The sequence below is a fragment of the Myxine glutinosa genome, chromosome 13, assembly GCF_964187855.1.
Source record: "Myxine glutinosa chromosome 13, kmMyxGlut1.1, whole genome shotgun sequence".
NCBI lineage: Eukaryota > Metazoa > Chordata > Myxini > Myxiniformes > Myxinidae > Myxine > Myxine glutinosa.
Genome location: NC_136273.1, coordinates 35168344 through 35191646, shown reverse-complemented (window position 1 = coordinate 35191646; position 23303 = coordinate 35168344). Strand labels below are relative to the sequence as shown.

The 23303-nt window shown below is 50.1% G+C and overlaps 1 protein-coding gene across 9 annotated transcripts in view; it reads left to right on the top strand.

The window, feature by feature from the left end:
- The first annotated feature begins 2788 nt into the window (after positions 1–2788).
- LOC137438841 (DNA (cytosine-5)-methyltransferase 3A) overlaps positions 2789–23303 on the top strand; it is a 90316-nt gene continuing 69801 nt past the window's right edge. Inside the window, exons 1-5 of one of the 9 annotated variants that reach the window (XM_078767325.1) lie at positions 2879–2972; positions 3415–3470; positions 9277–9434; positions 11517–11656; positions 18205–18418. In XM_078767325.1, coding sequence (XP_078623451.1) covers positions 11645–11656; positions 18205–18418 — 226 coding nt within the window. In that variant the 5' untranslated portion in view covers positions 2879–2972; positions 3415–3470; positions 9277–9434; positions 11517–11644. Of the gene's footprint in view, positions 2973–3306; positions 3471–9121; positions 9435–11516; positions 11657–18204; positions 18419–23303 lie in introns of those variants that run through there. The other 8 variants (XM_078767326.1, XM_068134257.2, XM_068134256.2 and 5 more) reach the window with 8 other exon arrangements.

Genomic DNA, 23303 nt, shown 5'->3' with positions numbered 1-23303 from the left:
CACGTACGTGCTTGCCCGTACGTGTGTGCAAAAAAACATGCGTGCAAACAACAACAACAAAAAAAAACTTTGAAACCACGTGGCAGTAACGACCACAGAACCCCCCCCCCCCCTCTATTTACATGAAATGGTTTGGTCCATTCGCAAAGCCAAAGCGAACGGCTTGCGAGTACGGTGACCATACCTTGGAAACCACTTGTCCGATTAATTTCAAACCTTGAAAAGGTACATCCTCGGGTCCCCAGCAATATACCTGGCAAGTTTCAAGTATATCGGACCGGTAGTTGTCGAGAAACAACGGTCGCATACAGACAGACACACACACACACACACACACACACACACACACACACACACACACACACACACACACACACACACACACAGAGATTGCTGGAATTATATAGAGATGGAGTGTGCTAGGTGGTGTGAGTGTGCTCGGGGCACAGAGTGCGTGTATTAGGAGTACGGAGTGTGCTAGGGGCGCAGAGTGCGTGTATTAGGAGTATGGAGTGTGCTAGGTGGTGTGAGTGTGCTCGGGGCACAGAGTGCGTGTATTAGGAGTATGGAGTGTGCTAGGTGGTGTGAGTGTGCTAGGGGCCCAGAGTGCGTGTATTAGGAGTATGGAGTGTGCTAGGTGGTGTGAGTGTGCTCGGGGCACAGAGTGCGTGTATTAGGAGTACGGAGTGTGCTAGGGGCGCAGAGTGCGTGTATTAGGAGTATGGAGTGTGCTAGGTGGTGTGAGTGTGCTCGGGGCACAGAGTGCGTGTATTAGGAGTATGGAGTGTGCTAGGTGGTGTGAGTGTGCTAGGGGCGCAGAGTGCGTGTATTAGGAGTATGGAGTGTGCTAGGTGGTGTGAGTGTGCTCGGGGCACAGAGTGCGTGTATTAGGAGTACGGAGTGTGCTAGGTGGTGTGAGTGTGCTCGGGGCACAGAGTGCGTGCATTAGGAGTACGGAGTGTGCTAGGGGCGCAGAGTGCGTGTATTAGGAGTACGGAGTGTGCTCGGTGGTGTGAGTGTGCTAGGGGCAGGGAGTGCGTGTATTAGGAGTATGGAGTGTGCTCGGTGGTGTGAGTGTGCTAGGGGCCCAGAGTGCGTGCATTAGGAGTATGGAGTGTGCTAGGTGGTGTGAGTGTGCTCGGGCCACAGAGTGCGTGTAATAGGAGTACGGAGTGTGCTCGGTGGTGGGAGTGTGCTAGGGGCAGGGAGTGCGTGTATTAGGAGTACGGAGTGTGCTCGGTGGTGTGAGTGTGCTAGGGGCACAGAGTGAGTGTATTAGGAGTATGGAGTGTGCTGGGTGGTGTGAGTGTGCTATGGGGGCACAGAGTGAGTGTATTAGGAGTACGGAGTGTGCTAGGGGCACAGACTGCGTGTATTAGGAGTATGGAGTGTGCTAGCTGGTGTGAGTGTGCTGGGGGCACAGAGTGCGTGTATTAGGAGTACGGAGTGTGCTCGGTGGTGTGAGTGTGCTAGGGGCAGGGAGTGCGTGTATTAGGAGTACGGAGTGTGCTAGGTGGTGTGAGTGTGCTAGGGGCACAGAGTGAGTGTATTAGGAGTACGGAGTGTGCTGGGTGGTGTGACTGTGCTATGGGGCACAGAGTGAGTGTATTAGGAGTACGGAGTGTGCTAGGGGCCCAGAGTGCATGCATTAGGAGTACGGAGTGTGCTAGGTGGTGTGAGTGTGCTAGGGGCACAGAGTGAGTGTATTAGGAGTATGGAGTGTGCTGGGTGGTGTGAGTGTGCTATGGGGCACAGAGTGAGTGTATTAGGAGTACGGAGTGTGCTAGGGGCACAGAGTGCGTGTATTAGGAGTATGGAGTGTGCTAGGTGGTGGTGTGAGTGTGCTCGGGGCACAGAGTGCGTGTATTAGGAGTACGGAGTGTGCTCGGTGGTGTGAGTGTGCTAGGGGCAGGGAGTGCGTGTATTAGGAGTACGGAGTGTGCTAGGTGGTGTGAGTGTGCTAGAGGCACAGAGTGAGTGTATTAGGAGTATGGAGTGTGCTGGGTGGTGTGAGTGTGCTATGGGGCACAGAGTGATTGTATTAGGAGTACGGAGTGTGCTAGGGGCACAGAGTGCGTGTATTAGGAGTATGGAGTGTGCTAGGTGGTGTGAGTGTGCTCGGGGCACAGAGTGCGTGTATTAGGAGTACGGAGTGTGCTCGGTGGTGTGAGTGTGCTAGGGGCAGGGAGTGCGTGTATTAGGAGTACGGAGTGTGCTAGGTGGTGTGAGTGTGCTAGGGGCAGATAGTGCGTGTATTAGGAGTATGGAGTGTGCTAGGTGGTGGGGGTGAGCTACTGAGCTAGGGGCACGGAGAGAGTGCATTAGGGGGCGCCGAGTGTGCTAAGGTTACGGTGTGTGCTGGGGACACAGAGGGCAATGGCGGCACGGAGTGAGTGTATTGGGAGTACGAAGTGTGCTAGGGGCATGGAGTGTGCTAGGTGCTAGCGACACAGAGTGGGCACGTATAGTGTGTAACGCCGCACTCGCCAGAGCCAGGAGCATCAACCGCACTCGTTGAGTGGACGTGCAGCGACACCTAACGCTCACCGATTGATGCTGCAACTCGGTAATGAAAAGACAACAAAGTTTACTTTAAAAGTGGGAGTTTCAGTATATATTGAGTTCAAACTGATCGATCAGCCATAATTCGTGACACAGGTGACAGGTAGCCGGTTCTTCCTCTAGCCTCGGACCAGAACCCCAAGGGCAGTGGACAAAGAGCCACCGGGGCGTCGTGCAAAGAATGCAGCGGCCGCAACCTGCACGTCACGAGCTTACACGACGTGGTCGGTGGGTCACGTGGGGGCGCTGAAGGTCCAGCACAGCGGCCCGGGTACGGACCCCTCCCCGACAAGCGGATCCCGCCCATCACAGCTCCGCGACCTCTGGGAACCCCTCACACCTCCTCCGCTGGGAAACACCGCCGGCCTGAGGTGGCAAAGCTCGCCGGGCGGAGCACCGACCCGAGACCCGTACGTATCCACTCCCGAGCCGCGCCGGGCCGACGCCGATCGTCGCGATCTCGACTCGAGTCCGGAGTCGTGCGGGAGTCACCGCCAGCGAACCGGATTTCCGTCATTCGTACACAAAGGGCGCGCTTTCACCACGTGACGCCATATCTGTATGACGTTTTATCGGCCTTAATAATGGCGATCCTTAATCTGCCGAGACGTGTGAGCCGTCGCATCGTGACGTCGTTCGGCGAAGAGAACGCCGAACGAGCCGTGCGGGGTGCGGGGTGCGGGGTGCGCGGCACGGATCGATCAGGGTGCGGAGTTCGCGCGAAAAGGGAAACTTTTTGATACTGTGTTGTTACGTCATCAACCGATGGCTCACGTGGGCGATCCGGAACAATGCCGAAAGCTTTCCCTCCCTCCCTTGTGGACACTGATTCCGCGGTGTATGTCTGCGCAGGATTCACCACTTCCACGTACAGCACGCCCTGACCACCTGGCACGTAAGAACGCAAGGTGAGTCCGCTTGCCCCAGGAATGGCGCATTTTCTGCACGTCCCTCTTTACGTTTCCATGGTCCCCGTGTGTCCCTCCGTGGTCACGGTCCTCCTAAACCCTCCCCTCCCGTGCAGCTGTTTTGCCATCACCGTCGCACATCGTCGGTCCGTCCCGTGCGTGTCCCATTGTCCTGCCCCGTGCACGGTAATCCAGCCCCGCCCCCCGAACCCCCACCGTGCGTGACACCACGTGGAACGAACGGCTCGCTGTCCGGCGCCCCCTTGTGTGTCCCCGGCGCTCCTCGCGTACGCCCGGCGCTCTTCCACCGCCACCAACAAATCTACCTTTGCGCACCCGAGTCGCCGCTGCAGGTGAGCTCGACTTTGTCTGTTTCTTGTGCTCACGACTCGGACCTTATTCCGATTGCGTGCGACGCTCCGTCAGACTCGTTAGCCATTGTTATTCGGACCTGCGACGGCTTGCGAGACCGACTTCGTATATCCAGGTGTGTCCGTGGGGGGTTCGGTAGCTCGAAGAAGCGACGTGTCCGTGACGCAACCTGTCCGCTTGGAGGAACGAGCTGCCATGTACGAGCACGGCCTCCACTAGGTAGGAAACCTTTGTCTGAAACGCGGTGTTGCGTCCACGACTAGACGCCCCTACCGGCGACCCCTCGCCATGGTTCCTCCTCGCCATGGTCCCTCCTCACCATGGCCCCCTCCTCACCATGGTTCCTCCTCGCCATGGTCCCTCCTCACCATGGACCCCCCTCACCATGGTTCCCCTCGCCATGGTTCCCCCTCGCCATGGTTCCCCCTCGCCATGGTTCCCCCTCGCCATGGTTCCCCCTCGCCATGGTTCCCCCTCGCCATGGTTCCCCTCGCCATGGTGCCCCCTCGCCATGGTTCCTCCTCGCCATGGTCCCTCCTCACCATGGTCCCCCCCTCGCCATGGTTCCCCCTCGCCATGGTCCCTCCTCACCATGGTCCCCTCCTCACCACGGTTCCCCTCGCCATGGTTCCCCCTCGCCATGGTTCCCCTCGCCATGGTCCCCTCCTCACCATGGTTCCCCCTCGCCATGGTTCCCCCTCGCCATGGTTCCCCTCGCCATGGTTCCCCCTCGCCATGGTTCCTCCTCGCCATGGTCCCTCCTCACCATGGTCCCCCCCTCACCATGGTTCCCCCTCGCCATGGTCCCTCCTCACCATGGTCCCCTCCTCACCACGGTTCCCCTCGCCATGGTTCCCCCTCGCCATGGTTCCCCTCGCCATGGTCCCCTCCTCACCATGGTTCCCCTCGCCATGGTTCCCCTCGCCATGGGTCTCCTCGCCATGGTCCCTCTCGCCATGGGTTTCCTCGCCATGGTCCCTCTCGCCATGGTCCTCCTCGCTATGGTCCCCCTCGCCATGGTTCCCTCCTCGCTATGGGCCTCCTCGCTATGGTTCCCCCCTCGCTATGGTCCCCCCCTCGCCATGGTCCCCCTCGCCATGGTTCCCCCTCGCCATGGTTCCCCCCTCGCCATGGTTCCCCCTTCGCTATGGTCCTCCTCGCCATGGTCCTCCCCAAGCCATGGTCCCCTCCTCGCTATGGTCACCCCTCGCCATGGTTCCCCCTCGCCATGGTCGTTCCCTCGCCATGGTCCCCTCTCGTCATGGTCCTCCCCTCGCTATGGTCCCCCCTCGCCATGGTCCTCCCCCTCGCCATGGACCCTGCTCGCCATGGTCCCCCCTCGCCATGGTTCCTCCTCGCTATGGTCCACCCTCGCCATGGTTCCCTCCACGCCATGGTCCCCTCCTCGCTATGGTCACCCCTCGCCATGGTTCCCCCTCGCCATGGACGTTCCCTCGCCATGGTCCCCTCCTCGCTATGTTCCCCCTCGTCATGGTCCTCCCCTCGCTATGGTCCACCCTCGCCATGGTCCCCTGCACGCCATGGTTCCTCCTCGCCATGGTCCCCCCTCGCCATGGTCCCTCCTCGCTATGGTCCACCCTCGCCATGGTCCCCCCCTCGCCATGGTCCCTCCTCGCTATGGTCCACCCTCGCCATGGTCTCCTCCACGCCATGGTTCCTCCTCGCCATGGTCCCCCCTCGCCATGGGCCCCTCCTCGCCATGGCCCCCCCTCGCCATGGTCCCCTCCTCGCCATGGTTCCCCCTCGCCATGGTCCCCTCCTCGCCATGGTCCACCCCTCGCCATGCCCCTCCCCCTCGCCATGGTCCCCCCTCGCCATGGTCCCCTCCTCGCCATGGTCCACCCCTCGCCATGGTCCCCCCTCGCCATGGTCCCTCCTCGCCATGGTTTCCTCCTCGCCATGGTCCACCCCTCGCCATGGTCCCCCTTCGCCATGGTCCCCTCCTCGCCATGGTTCCTCCTCGCCATGGTCCACTCCTCGCCATGGTCCCCCCCTCGCCATGGTCCCCCCTCGCCATGGTCCCCTCCTCGCCATGGTCCCCCCTCGCCATGGTCCCTCCTCGCTATGGTCCACCCTCGCCATGGTCCCCTCCACGCCATGGTTCCTCCTCGCTATGGGCCCCCCTCGCCATGGTCCCCCCTCGCCATGGTCCCCCCTCGCCATGGTCCCCTCCTCGCCATGGTCCCCCTCGCCATGGTCCCTCCTCGCTATGGTCCACCCTCGCCATGGTCCCCTCCACGCCATGGTTCCTCCTCGCTATGGGCCCCCCTCGCCATGGTCCCTCCTCGCTATGGTCCACCCTCGCCATGGTCCCCTCCTCGCCATGGGCCCCCCCTCGCCATGGTCCCTCCTCGCTATGGTCCACCCTCGCCATGGTCCCCTCCACGCCATGGTTCCTCCTCGCTATGGGCCCCCCTCGCCATGGTCCCTCCTCGCTATGGTCCACCCTCGCCATGGTCCCCTCCTCGCCATGGTCCCCCCCTCGCCATGGTCCCTCCTCGCTATGGTCCCTTCGCCATGGTTCCCCCCCTCGCCATGGTCCCTCCTCACCATGGTGCCTCCTCGACCTGTTTACAAATTCTCCGATGAGCAGCGCAAGGACCCGAAAGGTTTCGCGCATTATTCGCGACGCTGACTGCGGCCTCCGGGGTCGGAGGGTCGTCGTGGTGCGAGAGGGTCTTCCTGAGACGCGGGTTGAATAAAAGGTGACGACATTTAATATGGTTGTGACGTTATTAAGAGCTCTGTGGTGAAATCAACATTAAAAACAGATCGGGGGTCCAGGGGGGCGGGAGGAGGTACAGCGACTTCCAAACGCTCATCGCCATATTAAACCCAATAAGTTCGTGTTTGGGGACACATGAGTTACACACGTCACGTGTTCGTCTAACAGGGAAAGCTGTGGCGAGTTTGGTGGGGGAGGGGAGGACAGGGATTTGAACTCGCGTCAACGAGCGGCAGCGCCTCCCGCAATCCCTCCCCCAGCCCCTCCCGCAATCCCCCCAATCCCTCCCGCAATCCCTCCCCCAGCCCCTCCCGCAATCCCTCCCGCAATCCCTGCCCCAGCTCCTCCCGCAATCCCTCCCCCAGCCCCTCCCGAAATCCCTGCCCCAGCCCCTCACCCAATCCCTCCCCCAGCCCCTCCCGAAATCCCTGCCCCAGCCCCTCCCGAAATCCCCCCCCCCAATCCCTCCCGCAATCCCTCCCCCAGCTCCTCCCCCAATTCCACCCCCAGCCCCTCCCCCAATTCCACCCCCAGCCCCTCCCGCAATTCCCCCCAATCCCTCCCCCAGCTCCTCCCCCAATTCCACCCCCAGCCCCTCCCGCAGCCCTCCCCCAGCTCCTCCCGCAATCCCTCCCCCAGCCCCTCCCGCAATCCCTCCCCCAATCCCTCCCGATATCCCTGCCCCAGCCCCTCCCGCAATCCCTACCCCAGCCCCTCCCGCAATCCCTCCCCCAGCCGCTCTCGCAATCCCTCCCCCAGCCCCTCCCGCAATCCCTCCCCCAGCCCCTCCCGCAATCCCTCCCCCAGCAGTCCCGCAATGCCTCCCCCAGCCCCTCCCGTAATCCCTCCCCCAGCCCCTCCCGTAATCCCTCCCCCAGCCCCTTCCCCAATCCCTCCCCCAATCCCTCCCGCAATCCCTCCCCCAGCCCCTCCCGCAATCCCCGCAATCCCTCCCCCTAGAGTCCCTTGTATAAAGGGACTCTACCTCCCCCAATCCCTCCCGCAATCCCACCCCCAGCCCCTCCCCCACCCCCTCCCCCACCTTGCACGCAGCACGTGGTGTCTCCATCCGATTGAACGATCTCGATGCGATCCATAAGCAAATTGTATACACTCTACGTGCTGGCGTCCCCCCAGAAACAATCACGGGGCGGGGTAATGGTGGTGCGGGGGTGATCAAAATGCGCTTGTGGTGCTGTGCTCGTGGTGCTGTGATGTGCGGTGCTGTGATGTGCGGTGCGGCGGTGATCGTGCTGTCCTTGTGGTGCTGTGCTCTTGGTGCTGTGATGTGCGGTGCGGCGGTGATCGTGCTGTCCTTGTGGTGCTGTGCTCGTGGTGCTGTGATGTGCGGTGCGGCGGTGATCGTGCTGTCTTTGTGGTGCTGTGATGTGCGGTGCGGCGGTGATCGTGCTGTCCTTGTGGTGCTGTGCTCTTGGTGCTGTGATGTGCGGTGCGGCGGTGATCGTGCTGTCCTTGTGGTGCTGTGCTCGTGGTGCTGTGATGTGCGGTGCGGCGGTGATCGTGCTGTCTTTGTGGTGCTGTGATGTGCGGTGCGGCGGTGATCGTGCTGTCCTTGTGGTGCTGTGCTCGTGTTGCTGTGATGTGCGGTGCGGCGGTGATCGTGCTGTCCTTGTGGTGCTGTGCTTGTGGTGCTGTGATGTGTGGTGCGGCTGTGATCGTGCTGTCTTTGTGGTGCTGTTCTCGTGGTGCTGTGATGTACGGTGCGGCGGTGATCGTGCTGTCCTTGTGGTGCTGTGCTCTTGGTGCTGTGATGTGCGGTGCGGCGGTGATCGTGCTGTCCTCGTGGTGCTGTGCTCGTGGTGCTGTGATGTGCGGTGCGGCGGTGATCGTGCTGTCCTTGTGGTGCTGTGCTCGTGGTGCTGTGATGTGCGGTGCGGCGGTGATCGTGCTGTCCTTGTGGTGCTGTGCTCGTGGTGCTGTGATGTGCGGTGCGGCGGTGATCGTGCTGTCCTTGTGGTGCTGTGCTCGTGGTGCTGTGATGTGCGGTGCGGCGGTGATCGTGCTGTCCTTGTGGTGCTGTGCTCTTGGTGCTGTGATGTGCGGTGCGGCGGTGATCGTGCTGTTCTTGTGGTGCTGTGCTCTTGGTGCTGTGATGTGCGGTGCGGCGGTGATCATGCTGTCCTTGTGGTGCTGTGATGTGCGGTGCGGCGGTGATCGTGCTGTCCTTGTGGTGCTGTGCTCGTGTTGCTGTGATGTGCGGTGCGGCGGTGATCGTGCTGTCCTTGTGGTGCTGTGCTTGTGGTGCTGTGATGTGCGGTGCGGCCGTGATCGTGCTGTCCTTGTGGTGCTGTACTCGTGGTGCTGTGATGTGCGGTGCAGGGTGTTCGCTGTGCGAGGTGTTCGTGGTGCGGGGGTGATCGTGCTGTGCTTGTGGTGCTGTGCTCATGGTGCTCTGATGTGCGGTGCTGTGATAGCGGTGTTCGATGCGGGGGTGATCATGCTGCGCGTGTGGTGCTGTGATATACTCTTGGTGCATTGGTGGGCTCATGGTGCTGTGATAGCCGTGCGGGGTGTTCGCGGTGCGGTGGTGATCGAATTGCGCTTGTGGTGCTGTGATAGCGGTGCAAGGTTGATCGTGCTGTCCTCGTGGTGCATTGCTGTGCTTGTGGTGCAGTGCTGTGCTCATGGTGCTGTGCTCATTGTGTGATGCTGTGATTGCGGTGCAAGGTTGATCGTGCTGTCCTGGTGGTGCGGTGCTGTCCTCGTGGTGCAGTGCGGTGCTCATGGTGCTGTGCTCATGGTGTAGTGCTGTGATTGCGGTGCAGGGTTGATCGTGCTGTCCTGGTGGTGCAGTGCTGTGCTTGTGGTGCAGTAAACGGTAAAAGGTAAACCACAGATAAATGTTGCGGTGATTTGCGGTTTACATTGTGGTAACGACGTGCCCTCCTCCAATGGGACGCTTTGTTTTCCTCCATGTGGTTCAATTTTGTCATCATAATGAATGAGAATGTTCACCATGCGGCTTCCATGAAATCTTTGTGCAACTTTGAACTTTTCTAACTATTTTATGTGCACATGATACATGTACATAATCTGTAATGTCATACGAAAGCAGAATTCATAAAGTTTTGTTAATGTGAATGCTCTTATTATTGTTGTTACCTCCACCAACGAAGGTGGACGGAGGTTATCTTTGTCTGTCTGTTTGTCTGAGCAGGATATCTCAAAAAAGTTATGGATGGATTTGGACGAAACTTTGTGGACAGGTTAGTTGTGTGACAAGAACAAGCTGATTCGAATTTGTTTAAAGTCTGGATCCAGATCCAGATCCGGAATTTGAATGGGATACAGAACATAAACTGTTCAGCTTGGTGGAGGTATGCGCTCTACCGAGTGTCGTCCTGATTGTTACCTTGGCCACCAAAGGTGGATGTAGGTTATGTTTTCACCCCTGTCTGTCTGTTTGTTTGTGAACAAAATATCTCAAAAAGTTGTGGACGGATTCGGACCAAATTTGTCAGAGTTAGCGGATGTGACAAGGACGAAATGATTAGATTTTGCTGAAGATCCGGATCCGGCTACTAGAATTTTAAAAAGTGATTCTTCACCATTGGGAGATCGGGCCAAAAACGATACATAGCAAGATATCTCAAAAAGTTATGGATGGATTTGGACGAAACGTGGTGGACCGGTTGGGTGTCTGACAAGGACAAACAGATTCGATTTTGGTGAAGATCTGAATATGGATTCCGATATGATAATTATTTAATTTTTAAAGTGATTCTTCACCATTGAGAGATAGGGCCAAAAACGATGCATAGCAGGATATCTCAAAAGGTTGTGGACGGATTTGGATGAAACTTGTTGGACAGGTTGTGTGTGGGACAAGGAAGAATCGATTCAATTTTGGTGAAGATCCAGATCCGGATCCAGCTAGTAGAATTTTAAAAGTGATTATTCACCATTGAGTGATATGGCCAACCAGGCGGAGGTTTGCTCTATACTGAGTGGCATTCTAGTTATTGTTGTTGTTGAAATCACAATTCCACTGGGTTTCTTGATGGGTTAACATTTTCTGAGGAGGAAACTTCAACACCAGTGGTAAGATCTACTACCACAATTAACGCATTTGGGTCCCGAACTATGGTTGCATTTTCTCTGCAACCGTTGGTCCGATTGACAGGAAATTTTCACCATAGGTGTAAATCCACCTGTATAATTTTAAATGATAATTATGACGTCATAGGTCACGTGGTAAGGGCGCCATCTTGGAAAAAACGAAAAACTTTGCACCTATATATCTCCGAAAGTGCTGCATATAAAAAAAATTGAGACATGGCTCATTGTAATGAACTCTCCATAGGGAACAACATATCTTAATGATGATGTCATAGGTGCCTCCATTATGACGTTATAATTCGACAAGTACAAAACTTCATCGGATCGAGATGAAATTTGTTGAGCGGTGTCTAGAGATAAATTGGTGGAGAAAGAAATAATGATGACGTCATCATTCATGTGGTTCGGCCACCATATTTGTTTTAACACAACAGCCTTAAAAACCACTAAAAAACACGTCCTGGTGAGGGTCTGCAATCTCTAATTGCTCTTTCTTGTTCTTTCATGCACCATTTATCGGTTTTTCAAAATTATGTATACATCATGTTATAAAAGTTGAAAGTTGCACAAGGACTTTATTGACACCCTGTATGTATAGTCTTCTAGTCCCATCAAATCATATCCGAGTTGTGGTGACATTCATGATCAGATTTCTCCAAACATTCCCATCCTGCACTGCTTCCTGAAGCTTTGGCAGAGACAGCTTGGTTGCAGGCCTTTACCCCATCCATCCAGCACACACATACCTCCATATGCTTTGTAATGTCATTTTGTTACACGTCACGGTGTTATCTTGCACCGAGCAACTGCAGTCATCTTTCGCTTTTTGAACCTTTTGTTCTTCCCAGTCACGCGAAAGCCAATCACGCGAGCGATGTGCCACCGCCTGGACGGCTGACTACCTTACCGTGCTGTTTGTAGTGCCGGCATCAAGCACAGGTTCCTGCTGCCTCGTATCACAAGAACTTCCATTACGATGAGAGATCAGGTGAGAACCGCTACTCTGGAGTGTTTTGTGCGCTGAATGAAATGCGTGCGGTGATGTACGAGGTTATCCGGGTGTCATGAATCCATTCAAAGTCTTGGAGACATTTCCAATGTAGTTCTCCACAAATGCACCACAAGATCGACAGTAATGCTTGCACTCTGACCTGTTGATTTAATTATTTATTGTTAGTCTTGTGATTCGTACAACATCACAAACCTCAATTCCAGATACTAGTGAGGAACCTGTCCGTAATTCTCCCAGAATGATGGATAGGATGATTCCCCAAGAATTACGGACGGGTTAATTCCTCCAGAATTTGTGTATTTTATTAGGACTAAAAAATCCCACCTCCTACTGGGAATGGTGCTTTATGATACATATTTACAAGGAGGGAATTGGAGTGCTCCCAACCCAGGGATGATGAATGTTTTTTACCCCCTAAAAGTAACACCCTGAGTACAACCACCAGTTAACTCATTCTGTCCGGCAGTTCAGGAGTGCATCTAGACGTCAAACCCACACAACCAAACAAACGCTTCTCGAATGATCGTATGATAATGATTATTTGTTTTTTGTGACAAAAGGTTCAGTGATCCTTGGCCTACAATCCCTAGAACAAAGATGGAAGGAATGGCCTGAGTGAGTCATGGGTTCTATCAGGTCCATGGATTTGATCAGGCCTTTTGAGATGATCAGGTCCATTGACATGATCAGGTACATGGGATTGATCAGGTCAGTACATGGATTTGAATCCAGAGGAGAAATTTTGAATACAGGCTCATTAGTAAAATTTTATTTTTAGGTTCATAAATAAACCATTGATATGATCAGGTACATGGATTTTATCAGCTCCATTGATATGATCAGGTCCATTGATGTGATCAGGTCCATTGATGTGATGAGCTCCATTGATGTGAGCAGGTCCATTGATGTGATCAGGTCCATTGATGTGATCAGCTCCTTTGATGTGATCAGCTCCATTGATGTGATCAGCTCCTTTGATGTGATCAGCTCCATTGATGTGAGCAGGTCCATTGATTTGATCAGCTACATTGATGTGAGCAGCTCCATTGATGTGAGCAGGTCCATTGATGTGATCAGGTCCATTGATGTGATCAGGTCCATTGATGTGATCAGCTCCTTTGATGTGATCAGCTCCATTGATGTGATCAGCTCCATTGATATGATCAGGTACATGGACTGGACCAGGTCCATGGGTTGGAAAAGTTCGATGGATTTGATCAGATCCATGGATTATTTCAGGTCCATGGATTTGATCAGGTGAGCCTGGTGTTGACTTAGCGGTTTGGGTGCCAGCTTGGGATTCTAGGATCCTGGGTTCGAATCCCGGTCAATCGCTGAATTAACGCCAGGGGTGTTGACTCAGCCTGTCATCCTTCCGAGGTCGGCAAATTGAGCACCAGTTCACTGGTAATTCCCCGTGTGTTGCAAGAGGCGACCACCAGGGTTGGCAGCAGGAAGGGCATCCGGCCATAAAAAATACATTGCTTCAAAAAGGGGACCATGGTGCCCGAAAAAGGGCAACCCCTGCTTTGCGGGGAAAATGGCCTCTAAAGGTGGTTCATGGATTTGATCAGGTACATGATTGTTTCAGGTCCATGGATTGTATCAGGTCCATTGATTTGATCAGGTCCATGGATTGTTTCAGGTCTATGTATTGGACGAGGTCCATGGATTCGACCAGATTTGTTCAGAACAGGTATGATCAGGTCAGTGCATGGATTCGATTCCAGATGGGAAATTTGAATACAGGCTCATTCGTAAAATGTTATGTTTAGGTTCAAGAAGAAACCACTCCTTTGCCTCCATCAGGTGCATATGGAAGTCGAGGAAGTTTCACTGGCTAGGAGGCACAACCCTGGGTTGGTCGCCACTCCAACACAGGATACTCAAATGGCTCATTTATTCCCAGATGTGGTACTCATTTATTCCCAAATGTGGTACTCATTTATTCCCAAATGTGGTACTCATTTTTCCAGCCTCAGAAGGATGACAGGCTGAGTCGCCCCACCTGACGTTACTTGTGGCACTACAGGGGTTTGAACTCACAACCTTAAGGTCTTAAGCCAGCCATCATTTTACGTTTGATGATGATAACCATTCCTTTTTGCACCGTGACGATGCATAGGGCTGCCAAAGCAGTTTTCTTGGCTATTGGGCACAATCCTGGATGGGTCGCCACTCCGACGCAGGGTACCCGAATGGCTCATTCGTCCGAGCAAGCTGGTACTCAATTTGCCGATCTCGGAAGGATAACAGGCTGAGTCAACGCCCCTGATGTTGATTCAGCGATCAACCAGGATTCAAACTCAGGATCCTAGGATCTCAAGCCAGCACCCACACTGCTAAGCCAACACCAGCCATCATTTAATGTTTACAGCTCACTAATTTGTTTTACATCTTAGGTGTATCATGTATGTTGCTCAAACAGTCGCACTCCTCCACAAGCTTCGGCTTTGTATACAAAAATGTAATTTCTACAACTATGGAAAATGCACTCGAAGCCTACACAGAGTGGATCCAACCCATGGGGTGTGTAATGGAGGGACATTATCACAATTGCTGTTTTATATAGCACAATACAGAGCGATGTAGGTCATACAACCGTGGATCATGATGAGGCCTCTTCAGCCAGATTTGCATCATGTGAATAGATTAATAGCAATACTTTCTCCATAATCCCCATTTTTCTCTCTACACAGCAATTCCATAAAGTTCTCATTGTTATAAACAGATTATGAAGAGCAAACTGGTTTACAGGTAAAGTTTCACTGCCAGGCACTTCTGTTAGTGCTCACCTTGCCTGCAGTTTCTCTTTCAAATGTTCTACCATTTTATAACTACTTCTTTACCAATTCCAAAACCATCTTGTCTTATCTTTGTCCTGTTAGATCAGTTCATTCGCACCGACGTTAATGTTTTTTTCCCCTCATCCATTGCTGTTCTGCTTTACTATGAACCGTCAATGGCACCACCTTGTTCTGTTTACCGCTGCGGCCGACACCCTGGCTTGTACATACTGTTTCTTGGCGTTGTGCGAATATCTTGACATTATCATATCTTGAATATCTTGGGCTTTTTTTTTTTCTCACATTTAAATTGCAATTCATATATTGTTTTCTCTGACGATTAAGCCAGAGACCAATCACATCACACAGGTTTACAGTTATGATTATGCAAGTTACAATGCACAAGATGTGTTCCCAACTTGAGTACAAATGACAACTTACAACTTGCTTCAGAGTCAGGGCTCATTGAAGGGTTTATGATGAAAGTGCCAGTTGTCTAAGAGCAAGGGTTAATTGAGTATTCAGTAACGAATTGCTGGAGTGTTGGGTAATACAGATAATGAGGATTCAAAAGACAAGGAACCAACATGATTACACTTACCTTGTTGATACAAGTATAATCAAGTAGTTACGTACCAGTTGAGTACCAGTTCACTGGTAATTCCCTGTTTGTCGTTGAAGGCGGCAAAAAGGGTTGGCGTCAGGAAGGGCATCCGGCCGTAAAACATTGCTTCAAAAAGGGGACCAAAAAACAACAACCACCACGGTCCCCGAAAAGGCCAACCCCCGCTTTGCGGGGAAAAATGGCCTCTAAACGGTGTTTTTTTTTTTATTTATCAGAAATTAATTTTTTGTGTACAAACCCTTCAGTAATTTCATGTTACTCTCTAACCTAAAGGAAACAAAAAGTAATTTTACTAATAAATATAATTAACAAAAACAAAAATAACCAGAAAGCATCTAAAATGCAAAGCCCGGCGTATCCGCTTTGTATCAGATGTCTTCTTCTTCTTCTGTATGTCAAACATGACGAAACAGCTAAAAAAAAATACAAAATGAAAATTGACGATTTTATGTAACACACACACATACACACACACAGTTGACCTTTGACCTTTTGACTTTTGATTTTAAAAAATCGGCTTCTAGATTTTCATTGGTGAACCAATTCAGGGACCCAATATGCAAATTCCTATAATTTCAGGTCAATTGTATGAAAATTGACGATGTTATGTGACACTGACCTTTTACGTTTTGACCAAGTTATTAATTTGACTTCTCCATATTCTCATAATGAAGCTTTGTTCAAAACTTGATGACAAAACTGAAACGGTAAATTTAAATTTCAGGTCAATCAGATGAAAATTTATGATTTGATGTAACGCTGTCATTTTGACCTTTTGACAAAATTATTAATTTGTCTTCTCCATATTCTCATTATAAAACGTTCTTGAAAATTTGATGACAATAACTCAGATGGTAAAAACGTTGCGGCCTGGACACACACACATACACACGCATGCGCGCACACACACACACACACACACACACACACACACACACACACACACACACACACACACACACACACACACACACACACACACACACACACATCACGTCATGTCACCTCTTCAGAAATTTCAATATCCCAGTTCCACAAAACTCATGGAGACATTAACCAAAAGCAATAATTGGAATCAAGACATAATGCTCACATGTGACCTGATGATCCCATCCAGCGTGAACATAGAAAACAAAGCATTGCGACCAGATGTGGTATTCAGATACAAAAAGGAAAATAAGGCATTGCTGAGTGAGGTTTTAGTACCCAGTGATTTTGGCCTAAATAATGCAGAAATCAGGAAAACGATCAAATACCAGGACTTCATGAATGAAGTGAAAATATCCTGGAAGCTGAAGAGAACTGAAATTGTACCAGTGATAATTGGGGCAATGGGAATGATGAAGAAGAACCTTACAGAGATCTTAAAAACGATCCCTGGGAACATTACCACAAACGATCTACAGTTGTGATCCTGAAAAGAGCCCTTGGAATAAACTCTGGAAACAACACAATTTCACAACTTAGCCCGTGAATCACAAATCTTCACCGAAGCAGAGGTGGATATTTCGAGTCCACACACACACACACACACACACACACACACACACACACACACACACACACACACACACACACACACACACACACACACACACACACACACACATCACGTCATGTCACCTCTTCAGAAATTTCAATATCCCAGTTCCACAAAACTCATGGAGACATTAACCAAAAGCAATAATTGGAATCAAGACATAATGCTCACATGTGACCTGATGATCCCATCCAGCGTGAACATAGAAAACAAAGCATTGCGACCAGATGTGGTATTCAGATACAAAAAGGAAAATAAGGCATTGCTGAGTGAGGTTTTAGTACCCAGTGATTTTGGCCTAAATAATGCAGAAATCAGGAAAACGATCAAATACCAGGACTTCATGAATGAAGTGAAAATATCCTGGAAGCTGAAGAGAACTGAAATTGTACCAGTGATAATTGGGGCAATGGGAATGATGAAGAAGAACCTTACAGAGATCTTAAAAACGATCCCTGGGAACATTACCACAAACGATCTACAGTTGTGATCCTGAAAAGAGCCCTTGGAATAAACTCTGGAAACAACACAATTTCACAACTTAGCCCGTGAATCACAAATCTTCACCGAAGCAGAGGTGGATATTTCGAGTCCACACAAACACATACACACACACACACATACACACACACAGAAATGATTGCAAAACCCCATCTCCCGCTGCACGGGGAACAAGATAATAATGATAATGATGATCAGGTGATCACACGGTACGTACTGTTTTTTTATGTTTAAAATTTTTTCTTTTGGAAACCATGCAATTTTTGATGCAATTATGTTAAACCTTGGTCATGACATGAGAACATTGATTCTGATACTTTTCTCTGAGAATTATTGAGATTCCCAGTTATTATGTGTTCTCGGTCATTCTCAAATCGATTGGATAACCCAAATAGATGCAGTTTAGTATCCATCCAGACTGAAGCTCCTCCATGATTTAAATTCACCTCCTTGAGGTGTCCATGCTGTGGTCTTTTTTCTTTTAGACCTCAAAGAAGATAATAGAAACGTTGCTTCTGATCAGAATAAGTTATAAATGGAAAGGGGAGGGAGAGGAGGGGAAGAGTGAGAAGGGGCCTAAGTACATCCACGGCCTCCTACCACAGACCGGTTAGGCAGCTTTGGCTCCCATTCTCTGTAAATATTGTGAGAATTTGATATAAACTTATTTTAAATATTGCCTTAGGTATGAATTAAACTGAGGTGATACTGGCAGTGGTGTATCAAATGACTGCCTCAAGACTATACCTAGAGTCCCATTTAGTGATGATACTTTCGGCCTCCACGTCGACGCCTCTCACCCGTCTCTCCCTTCACGATATCATGAAGTCACAGGTGAGAGTTGTTGCGAGAAGTTACATCACAGATTGACTGTATATTCCATTTGGACTGTGGAACTTGGACCATTGCCAGCCAACAAAGAGATCATAAGTTAGAAACATTGCAATGCCCATTATAGGTCAAACCACGGCTTATGCTGCGAAACATTAAAGTGAAGAAGTCAATTTCAATGCAAGTAGAAACATTTAAAAATGCGTTTCTTTCTTACTGAGCTCTCGTTCTTTCATCACAGATTGAAAACAAGCCAGGCCGCAAGGCAGACTTACCCGCTGACCTTATGAAGGCCTCTACAATGGTCAATGGAGATGGGAAGCAGGAAGACAGCCCAGAATCATCACCAGGACAGGATCAACTTTGGCCGAACACCCGCTCCACTCGCTCCCACATTAAATCTGCAGGGAACAAAACACCTGTTGGCCCCACCAACCACAAGGCAAATGGAGCAGGTGAGTACAGTTAGACTGAAGCTGATTCTTACAGCCAATTAGAGCACTTCATATCCATATTACCATCTAAATAACGTGAAACAATGTTAACTCTTGGTGTTCTCCATAAAAATTCATGCATTCCGTGTTTAGCTTTCATATCCTGAGCTCCCTTTGTGTTTTCTTCTTTACCTGGCTACTGGGGTCGTAGTGAGGGGGGACTGAGGGTAGGGTGGGTCGGGTTTTCAAGGATATATGATATCTCAAGTAAGTTTGGAATAGTGCTGTTAGCTAGATTCAAAATCCCGTCTCGGAACCGTCTCGATAAATTTTCAATTTTCATAACGGGATCTCAGATCGGCTCGGTTCCCGGCAAAGTAAAAAAATAATAATAATAAAAAAAAATAATAATAATAATAATAAGGCTTCAAAAATAATGGAATTTCATTACAATATATAAACAACAATGAAAAAAATTCATTTCTGATGTTGAGTACTTAAATTCCGACTTAGCTTCCATTTACCGGGATGAAATAAAATACACCGCCTACATGCAGATGATCGGCCACCGATGGGACCGGGTTATCTCATTACAGTTTGTATTGTCGTGTAATTTCTTGCTCGGAATGTCAGAGAGAGGGAGAAAATGTTTCTGCCCAGGCATATTCGAGTCCCGGTTGGAGTTTCATTATCATTTTGTGAGTTGTGATCGCCAAGGGGCTCGCTCCCCCCCCCCCCCCCCCCGTTCCCCTCCCCTCCCCCACCCGGCAATGCCGGGTACTTCTGGTAGTAAATTATAAAGCAGGCGGTGTAGTGATCACCCCCCCCCCCCCTCTTTATTTTGACTCTGTGACTAAAGTAAACGTAATCAACTTATCAGGCCTAAAGTGGAGATAAGATAACCAAAATACTTTCACATTCAAACCGTCAAACGACACCCCGAGGGATTCTTACAATTTATAGATTTAGCGTTGCAATTAAACATAAACGTTCATCAAAAACTCATTTCATAAAACTACATAATGTATTGTACTTGTATTAATACATTGTGTGTAGAATAATCTGTTCTAAACGTGTTTTTAATCGAAATAAACATCGTCCCTCCATTCACGGAGCCTCGAGCGAATCCCTCGATATTAATGTGCTAAAGACCATAGCAACCACATTCCGTAACTCGTCTCCAAGGACGGACACGTGACCGCAGCGGGGCGGGGCGAGGCGGAGTGATACAGCGGAAGGATTCAACGGTTTAAATAAAGCCGCGACGCGGCGGATTTTCATTGTGACCTTCATCCTGATTTCGTTACCTCCGCCACCAAAGGTCGATGGAGATTATGTTTTCACTCCTGTCTGTTTGTCCGTTTGTTTGTGAACACAATATCTCAAAAAGTTGTGGACGGATTCGGACGAAATTTTGTGGAGATGCAGCGTGTGTGACAAGGACGACATGATTAGATGTTGGTGAAGATCCGGATTCGGAATTCGGATTCGTTTGCAGTGCATTGTTTGTTGACGAGGGGAAAATCCTGGAACAGTGAGTTTACTTTATCTATCATCGTTTGTGTCAGTTCAGCTGCACTTGCGAAAAATGATGCTTGTGCAGAAGCAGAGTAATGAAAGTAAGGCTCAATAAATGCCTCTATTATGGAAAATATCTGCAAGAAGTTGGAATTTTAACCGGGATTTTTTTACCGAGAAATTGCGTCAATCAATTTATCTCGGGACCGTCCCGAGACCGTCTCGAAAGCCGAAACCGCCGGGATTTCGTCCCGGTCTCGGCTCGGTTGACAGCCCTAGTTTGGAAGATGACCTGATATGGTAGCGGACTGCCAATTTAAGATGTTTGACGGAAGTTTTGAGATTGGACTGAAGACAACACCAACAACAACAACATGCATTTTAAGGCCATTTTCCCTGCTAGAGCTGGGGTTAGCCTTGCGGTCCCCATGACAATCTTCTCCATTTTGCCCTATTTTCTGCATCTCTCCTTGTTAACCCCCTTGCCCACATTTCTTCTTCCACCATCTTTAGCCAAGTCTTTCTCGGTCTTTCTCGTCCTCTACTTCCTTCTACATTCATTTCCATTACTCTTCTCAACCAGTCACTTTCATCCTTCCTCAACACATGACCAAACCATCTCAACCTGTTCCTCTTCACAGCATCAATCACAGGCTCTATTCCCATCATCTTTCACAATTCATCATTTGTCTTCCTCTCTCTCAACGATACTCTGCACATCCACCGATCCATTCGCATTTCCACCCTTTCCAGCCTTCATTGCTGCTCTACGTTCATTACCCATGTCTCGCTCCCATAAATTATAACACTTCTCACGCATGCAGCATACACCTTTCCCTTCAGCTTCAACGACACTCCCCTCCATCAGCACGGCACTCAGTTCCCGAAACTTCTTCCATGCACATCTCACTCGAGCAACCGTTGCCGAGTCTGATCCACCTTCTCCATTCATGACTGAACATGGACTGAAGGAGGAAAACAATTGCAAAGGCAGGAGCGAAGAGGGATGACAGAGTAGAGGTGACCACAGAGCTTGTACTTTGGAAGGAATAGACAAAATTCAGGCCTGAAGGCTCACTTCCACTCCTTTTTACTCCTTTGAAACCAACATTGCACTAGGGATGACCAGAACTGGTCACTCCATCCCTACCTGTGATATATTCAATCCTCGTAACCCTCTTCTACAACTGTTTGCAGGTTGCTATGTTTCCTTCCCTCTTCTGTCTCCTCTCCTCTTTGTTCATCCATCCCGTTGTCATATCCACATGTTGGCCCACTGCTCTACTGTCAATGCATTACCTTATACTCTCAGTCTCTCTGTCATCTTTCTCCTCCATGAGCCTCTATTTTGTACATGAAGAAGATCAAAATGGATGTGTGCATTCTGGTTTGGTTGGGTACAAGGGGTGGGCATAAAGAGCATTGGACACAAGACTGGTGAGAAACTAAACTACCATACTCAAAGGCCCCACACCTGACTGCAATAAGACAGCAGGGGGCCTATGTCTATGCTTCATGGTGGTTGCTGCTGATGGTATTTAGGGCCACTGCACCTAGTAATGAAAGGTGGGATGTAAGGTGATGTTCTTCAAGAGAGAGGTGTTTCTTTGTCTTAGATACGCAGAGGTCGCATACACTATGAGATGTTTAGCAACTCATCATGTGGAAGTGCCTGTCATGGCGGAAATGCCTTGTCTGCTGGGTTTTTTTGGTGGGGGGGGGGGGGGGGGGGGGAGTTTTGTATACAAGATCGAGGCTCGTGAAACAACTAACATTAATCACACAAAAAGTCAAACCGACACATAAAACATATAATAAGGATGGGGAGACAAGATGGGGAGAGAGGGGGAAGGACACAAACACAACATTTGAGAGCAGGGACTTCGAGAGATCTGTGGGAGGGAGAGGGCTCGGGGGAAGGTGGGAAAGGTATAAAACATATGGACACTGCAAGGACTTCCAGGAAAGAAGTTGGAATTTCAAAAAACTGAATTTGGGGTGAATTAGTGGGGGTAGAAAAGATCAAGGTTTTGGATGGGGGAAGATAAGAGATGGTGGTGAACAGCTGTTTTAAAGACCTGGAGGGAGGAGTGAGATTGAAGGGAGTGGGGGAGTTTGTTCCAGAGGCGGGAGAAAAGAGGAATGAAAGAGTGAAGGTGAGCAGAGAGCCTAGATTTTGGCAGTTTAACCATAAGAGGGTTGCTGGCAGATCTTGTGCGACCTGTAGGAATATTTGGGAGACAGAGCACAGAGAGAGCTGGGGGAGCAAGGCCGGAAAGGAGTCGGTAGAAGACAGAAAGACCACCAACCCGCCTGCGGTGAGTGAGTGAAAGGCCCTCAGAGTTTGCTTCATCGTGGGAGATTCCAATGATTCTGAAAGCTTTGGTTTCAACAGCGTGAAGCCGAGCTAGGTGTGAGGCAGGAGCACCGGCCCAGAGGGGAGAACAGTTTGCTCCGTCATGAAGCTAGGAAATGTGATCCATCCACGGCTAATAATAGTGAGGCCCAGGAATTCAATGGACTGAACGTCTTGAAGATGTTGATCATGGGATCCGATAAGGATAGCTCATCCGTTCTTTCAGGGACACTTGGTTGGGAAGTAAAAAAAATTGGGATTTGCAGGCCATGTTCCCTGCTGGACTAACTTTTAATAGCCTCAAAATATAACGTGAGGGATGCTGCCAATGTGTGTGCTCGATATAATGTACAATAATTGGAATTTTTATTTGTTTTTGTACCATATTACATTTTCTTACCATGTAGTTCAGTAGTACCCCATACGGAGGGATGGCACAGAAAATAAATGGCCGACCCATCAAATGTTTACTTAATGATATGCTGAAAAGCTGCTATAGAGTATGGAGTGAAGTAATAAGCCTTTAAAAGCCATTCCTGTTATTCTCGAGCATTTTTAGAACTACCAGGACAGATAAAGATGCCAGAATACATCGCTGAAGTACCAAATCCGGAGATCGCTAAACCACCAAATTGTACTTCAACTTGGTTTTTTTTCTTTCCTTCCTCAGTCAGACTAGCTCAATAGTGGCTTAAGCGACAACAATGAATCCAACGTGAGGAAGCGACATTACCTCTGGGGTATTGCACCGACACCACAAGAATGTTTTTTTTAACTAATGAAACAAAAACAAAACAACCACAATATGACACCACAAGCCGTTACATAGCCTTTGCATGCCATTTACCGATCCACATACTGGGAAACTCTGCCGTAATAAAGTCTGCTGTGCGTGGATTGCAAGGTAACTGCAGTATGCGTAATTTACGTAGGAAAAGGGCCAGGATAACCAGAACTGTCAAGCCAATACATGTAGGTCTTGAGCTAGGCCACCTAAGCCTCCTCTATCAGGCTGGAGCAGATGAGAACTTC